The sequence below is a fragment of the Hyalella azteca genome, unplaced genomic scaffold (genome assembly GCF_000764305.2).
Source record: "Hyalella azteca isolate HAZT.00-mixed unplaced genomic scaffold, Hazt_2.0.2 contig5174, whole genome shotgun sequence".
Classification (NCBI taxonomy): domain Eukaryota; kingdom Metazoa; phylum Arthropoda; class Malacostraca; order Amphipoda; family Hyalellidae; genus Hyalella; species Hyalella azteca.
Window position 1 is genome coordinate 10,986 of NW_025935373.1, and position 7,157 is coordinate 18,142.

A 7,157-nucleotide genomic window follows, 5' to 3' on the forward strand; every position below is an offset into this window, starting at 1 on the left:
TCTTTTACTGTTCACTGGACATCGAACTATCACTTCGCATGCCTATCAACGCTCAGCTATCCCAAGCCCAAACGTGACTTAGCTCAATTAGCTGGGCGCTGAAATTGGGCTCTTGAAAAATTGTGCAGAGCATAGACCATAGATGAACTAATATGTTCAGCCAACCTGGAATCATCACTTTATACTCTGTTTATCGCTCAACTATCCCGAGCCCAAATCTTACTCAGCTCCATCAGCTCTGCTGTCCTGGAAAGTTATTGAGAGCATAGACCATAGTTGATAGTATGAAACATAATTTAACAGACCATAATTAAATTGAAAATGTTTGAAACGTTTCGTAAATGAAGAAGCTTCGCTATAGAGGTGAGATAGATAAATTAGTAAAATTACCGGTAATAAAGAAATTTCCGCTGGCCGGAAATACACGGCGGCACGACAATGCAATGAGTAACTACGTAAAATAGAGTCCAGAAATATGCTGCACTGCGCATTCGTAACTGCGGGCCCTGATTTTTCATGTCGACCTCAAGTGTATCATAGACTACGAGAGAAGATAAGTATGATTTATACTAGAGGTAGTGAGGTTCTCTTCATCAAGCAATGAAAACGATAGACTTCTCGATTACGATAGCATTTAAGAAATGCCTTATGTAATTTTCATGCAGATTAGTATCATGCAGATTTTCATACAGATCCTTCCATTTGAATACGTTTGTCTGTACCGAAAGAAACGTATTCAAAGTTTATGTGGCATGATTTTCAAGATTTATGAACGAATATTTTCATTTTGTCAGATACATTTTCCACCGCACAGTGTATTTCAGTACACATTCAATCTGATGCATTATGCTACCATTAATAATCTTATCTGCCTCGCCGGTTGTTGCCGCATAAGCTGCTATTTCCTCCTACAAAAATATAGAGTTCGACAGTTTAAACCAAATCTGTTTTACTCAAACAAATCACTTTCGTAAGGAGATCTGCATGAAGATGTACAGAATGCAATTACTTTCTTACGAAGTTAACTTCTATTGACCGATTACCGAAACAACTTATTCAACAATTAACGGTCAATAGCCTGGAAATCGAACAAATCACTCAATTTGAAACATTTAATTATTGTTCTCAAAACCTAAAAATCGATTTAACGAAAAAAAATTTACTTACAATTGCTAGGACCTTTTTCTAATATACAGACAACCAGCGATAATAAATTTATAAGAAATGAATGGGGCTAATAAATGATTTACGCTCTTTTTAGTGTATCTTGCTTAAAGCTACATGTAGTCAAACTTGAAAGCGGAACTAAGTCCGATCACTTTCACGAAAACTTTAAAATGTCAATGAACGATATGGTTTCGAAAATAAGAACACGAAAAACATCGTAAGGTAAGATGTTTTCGGGAGACCACAGGTCTTCGTCCGGTGAGTGGATAGTGCTTTCTCCGCAAGCTTCTACAAAAATTCACTTTATAGCAGCGATAAGATAACGAGTTATCTAAATTAAGTCGACTGAGCTCACTTCTAAACTGAAGCCAATGTGTGATGGCGCAACCCGCATTACGATCGCTAGGATGTTTTTCTACATTCAAATGTAGCGTTCCACATAGCGTGAAGTGCGTCAGACTTGTGGGGAACGGAGATATAACGCATAAGAGGAAGGAATTCTTGATTTTAAGCCGCTCTTAAAAATTTCTATTAATTGAAAACTATTAGGGAAACATGGAACCGACGACCCCTATAAGACGTTCAGGCGCTCCGCATAACCGCTTAACTTGGCAGTGTTTGAAGCTCAGCTCCTGTCTGTTGAATTTATGTTGTGAGGTATGGTATGCTTACATTTTGCACAGGGCACGTCCATTGGTCGTGTCACAGAGCATGTCTATTGGTCATGCGAAAAATGTGAAGCTGATTGCAAGGGAGAAGCCATGTGTGCTAGAGCTAAGTATTTTAGAGTTCAATATTGTAGCCTGACGGGATGTACTTCTTAAGGCCCGTTTACACTAGGGGCAATACACGAGAATCAAGTGCCTCAAAGCGCATGCAGAGGCGCTTTGCAGCCTCTGCATGCGCTTCTTGACCGATTGACGAGCTAGCGATTGACAGGGGCCATGCCTCATGCAACACAAGCGCGGCGCTTAGTAGATAGCTATTAAAGAATTAATATCACTTGTATGCTTAAATCGCAAATTAACTAAGAATTTAAATTAAATTAAAAATGTAAATCAAATTAAAAATCTAAATTAATTAATTAAAGAAATTCAATTCGTTCTATGGTTTCAAAGTATTAATTTGTGATTCTAGATTCTACGAACTGACGATGGAGCTGGTCTCCGAAACGTTTCTATAAAGATATGAATTTTTGTGGACTATTCTTTGCTTATAAATTCTTAGTTAGTAGATAGCTGTCTGTGGTCTAGTAAGGTTGATTGTGTACGCTGGTCCGGCACACCAAATGTCAACTAACACCACTCTCGTTTGGAGTCACTCTCTAGTAGAGCGCCTAATTGATCTTTATATAGAGAACAGGAATGCCTATGGACTATGGAGTGTTCGGTCAAAGGAGTACAAAAATCGAAATGCAAATGATGCAAGTTATTTTTACATGACGTGTTTAGTTTATGTGATTTTAGCAACTCCTGACAATTTATGCATTACCTTTTAGCGATTTCAAAGGATGAGATAATATCGGTACGAATATTGGAACTTTTTAATTAAGAATAGACTATGTTTTTTATAAAGTGTGTCTTTTTGAATCTGCTAGTTCTCTAATTATGATACCTATGCTAAATTCTCGTTTAAAACTGGCATAGTGCGAAGAATGACGGACAGCAGCACACCCGAGAACAATGGGCCACAGCTCAAATTCGGTTACATCCATCCTCATTGACGTCTAGGTGGCAACTAGTGTTCAAAGCGCGCGGTCTCAAACTACCGAGTACAAAAGTAGTGTGAACGGTTGTTCGCGGTGAGGCACTGCAGCAAACGACTCAAAGCGCATGTCGTTGCCACTAGTGTAAACGGGCCTTTAAAAATTACGCAAGCGGGTTCCTTCTCAGTATCTCATAAATAGCTATTCCTTATAACACGCGTGGCCATGGAACGGAACCAAGTTAATTGTTGAGTTGGGGAATTTTAGTTGGGGGTGGCCCAGTGGTTACAGTTCAGAGTACCATGATTAGAGCAGAGAGATGCAGATTCGAACCCAGTTCCGTGCGCCAGTTTCTGGTCAGAATCGGCGTGGAGGCCGGGCGGTTAAGCACAGCAGAATTGTACGTAGCAGTGAGTTGCGAGTTCGAGACCGCAAAATTCTGTAAATATATTCTGTGATGTCAAGAATCGGCGACAGACCTACGGCCTAATAAACGCTGAAACCGCTATTATTATTATATTATTATACACGCAGCTCTTACCTTGGGTATATTCCACGGACGCTGCGACTCCGATTAGGCCAGTAAAAGGCGCGTGTGTTTATAGCAACGTATGGCCATAAAAGATGTCAAACAAAACACTAATAGACACTAACCAACCTGAAGTTAATTTGACCTTCGTGTTGTCTTTCCATCTTATATACATCTATTCATGGTTCCGCGCTCGTCTCACGTCACTTGCTTTGACCCCGAGATCGCTTTCCGAAATTTTCTCTATTTTTACACCGAATCCTTAACAACTTGTGGGCTTATGGATGCCCATAATTTATTTCTATTACATCTCCCGCTCATAGAATGGCGTCGATGTAAGTGCACGCGCACGTTTGTTAAGTCATATGATACGATACTTAACAAAATTTTGAGCTTACAGAGTTCCGTTGTAGTTAGATAATTTCATTGTGTTTATGACACATGGTTTATCGACAAAAAGATGCCTTTATTTTTACTTCATCATATTTAAAAATCAGAGGCTACTTGAAGGACAGCAAAAACTCAATGCCTGGAGCTTCATGATATAATTTTAAATAATCATCATAACATAAATAATTAATATATAAGCTGTTAACTGGCAGAACCAACAACTGATGAACGTTCGGTTTTGTATTCAGGACCCACAAGTTTTTATTAAATATTCAGGAATGTGATGTTGGGATGGCGCTGCTTGATACGGTGATGGCAGTGCCTTTCCAGATGACTGGCATTATTTAATGTACCTTAGGTTATACACACCAGGGCCTATACTCTCAAAACTCGCTAAGTGAACGTAAGTACTTACGCTCTATTTTCTTGTCTATGATTGGTGGATTTTGCTTGAACTGCCGTCAATGATTGGCTGATGAACTTACGATCTCTTAACTTTTTTTGAAAGTATAGGCCCAGGTCTTCAAAATTTGGATATTCTATGTCGACGTGATGTTTTAGTGCGGTTCACCTTATTCTTTTATTCGTCTGTTTATTAAGATTGTTTTATTCAATGGACGACGTTGTGGGTGCTGGGCATGACTCTTCTCGGCGTAAATATCATGTCACCTCACAACTTTTGGAACAAATTAATACTAATTTTATTCGGTGGTTCAAACGACATCGATGATAAAACTTAGTCCATGATTTACGGTTTTTATTTCATTATTACGTATCATCAAGGTTTTTATTAATTTCATTCACTTCGCTGCGCAAAATTTGTTGCTAGATATGTAAAATGTCCCCACCCATATTAGACTCCCCAACATGAGCAGACGCTGAGACTGCTGTCGTCAGTTGCCTAGTTTCGCTAGTCTTGTTCCATGTCAAGTGACACACGCTTCAAATTTTAGTTTTGTAATCCTACGGTGGAAAGTGAAGTACGAGAGTTGAAGATAATTTGTTTTAAATGTTAAACATGTTAATTTTGAATATTTTTTGACTTTCTTACATTAGTAAATATTTTCGACTTTCTTAGTTTTACTTAAAGGGCTTAAAGTGAAGTTTGTTGGAAATCTCGACACCGGCTCTAAAATCGACACCGGAAATCTCTCGAACTCTAACTTCCGGTTTTCTGAATCAGCAACGAAATGCTGATTCTACAAATTCGGCAAACTGGCACCAGATTCCATGGAATCGGCAATTCCGCGATTTCTGCTCGACATGTACATAAATCACAACTCGTGATTTGATGATACGATCGTTGACGCAGTTATCATACATGAAAAACATAACGAGCAGTACAAGACGAGGAGACTATTCACTAAAATACTAAGACACCGGCAGTCGACAAACACTTATTATAGAGAATTCCGTTTAAACATTCGTACACAGTAAAGATGGTCCGCGTGGTACCGAGCATATATTCATGCTACCTCATTATATAAAACGGTTTTCAAATATGTACACTAATAAATGCTCATCTTCACAGAAAGCCACGATAGAAGGCACCGATTTCTTGTTTACACAACTCAAAGATATTGAGATATTGAGTTCGTTTCTCATCCACTTGACATTTAGTGGAAGTTTAAGTAAAATTGCAGAAGTCTGCATTTGGAAATCTACGCATCAAATCAAGTATACATTTCTGAAGGGATTCACGATTTCTGTCCAGAAACTGGTTTCAAAACACAGCCCAGTTAAAGAAAGTAGAAATCAGCGATGCTTGACTTCAATATATCTTTTATGATCACAACAAGATCTGTACATGAGGTGCATACATGTTACAACTATAAATATTTTTATATTTATGGTACATAGCAGTCGCAGCACAGCCAGATAGGAAGACTACAACTGGGAACAACAATCACGGGCAATTATGAAGTAAGCATGTGTGTTATTTTCGAGGAATTGAGGTTAAATCACACTGCAAGTTAATCCTAATCTAAGCAAATTTCTCTCAAAAATATTAGAATTCAGCATTGAAGGTCAATGCCTAGCTGGCAAGCTCTCGCAAGCGACCAGGGCACTATGGTTCCACAATTTGAAACAGTCACACACACTTGGTAAGCGCGAGTGCAGATAGCGCCTCTGCCAGACTTGTGTTGACGCTGCTGTGGAACTAAGTGCGCAATTACAACAGTAACGACATACCGACTGAGAATAAGTATTTCCAAAACTAGCAGTAGGGCCAGCTATAGTTTGCATGAGACGTTGACATAGCAATAAGACTTCGAAAAGTCGTCTTTATGCAGTTTGGACTTGGATGTTTAGAGAGAAACATACCAATAAATTTTTCAGTTCCAAGGTCCGATAGGCTGCAACTAAGTCACAATTGCAAAAAAAGCCCCAGTAGCCATCCGTTTCATAACCGACGAAAGAACAACTACAACAGCGCGACTCCACATCAACGGTTGCGGCGATGCCAAAACCCAAAATTGCATCACCGTTTGCTTGCCACAGAGAGGCAACAGTCACTCCTAAGATCACGCTTCGATGTCAAGAACAAGTGCCAATTAAGAATACCAACCAATAGTAAATCTTCCGCAGATACCATAAAAAATTACTGTTACATGAAACTCCACCGAAGCAAGCAAATACTGCCATGGTAATGATTAATAAAGACTACAAAATACTGCAAGTTTTTGAGCTCTTTTTGAACTCGCCGGCAGCGGCAAGAGCCGCCGCTTCGAACACTTCTTTGAGGCCTTCCTGGGTGCGTGCGGAACACTCCAGGTACTGCAGCAGGCCTTTCTTGCGACACAAATTCTCGCCCAGTTTAGGACTTAGACCGTCAGTTCCACGGCAGTCCTTCTTGGTGCCTGCCGAACACAAAAACTTGTAGAAAACTTATAGGTAGTAAATTGTCTGATAAAATGTGTAATACTGTAGCTGAGTCTGAATGGCAAAAAACAAAAAAAAAAAAATTGAATAACACTAAGAATATTGCAGGATAAATTATGATAGGATTCTGTAACTCAAGATAGCAAGTATGAAATAAGATGTATAAAGAAATAAATTAATAATGCACCTATTAATTCAAACTGCTAAAATAAAAATATATACATTAGATATTTAGGAATGCAAAAATGTGTACCTATATATCTGTAAATTTCGCAATATTTTTATTACTCTTACTATTAGTTTCCTAGTATTACTCTTTTAAACTGCTGCCGTGTCCACCATTACTACATACACAGCAATACGGTCACTGTTGTCTACTCGTGGTCGTGAGAACAACGCTAAGTATGGATGCTTGTAAGATGGTAGCAGAGGTGGGGGCCTCCTGTTTGGCGCGAGGGCAGCGGGGGGGGGGGGTGAACGAGA

At 39.1% G+C, this 7,157-nt stretch overlaps 1 protein-coding gene across 1 annotated transcript in view; it reads right to left on the reverse strand.

The window, feature by feature from the left end:
- Window positions 1-4,273: 4,273 nt before the first annotated feature.
- Window positions 4,274-7,157, reverse strand: part of LOC108671669 (cell division control protein 42 homolog) — a 6,555-nt gene continuing 3,671 nt past the window's right edge. The window contains exon 4 of the mRNA XM_018159239.2: window positions 4,274-6,652. Within this exon, the coding sequence (XP_018014728.1) occupies window positions 6,456-6,652 (197 nt within the window). The 3' untranslated portion in view covers window positions 4,274-6,455. The remainder of the gene's footprint in view (window positions 6,653-7,157) is intronic.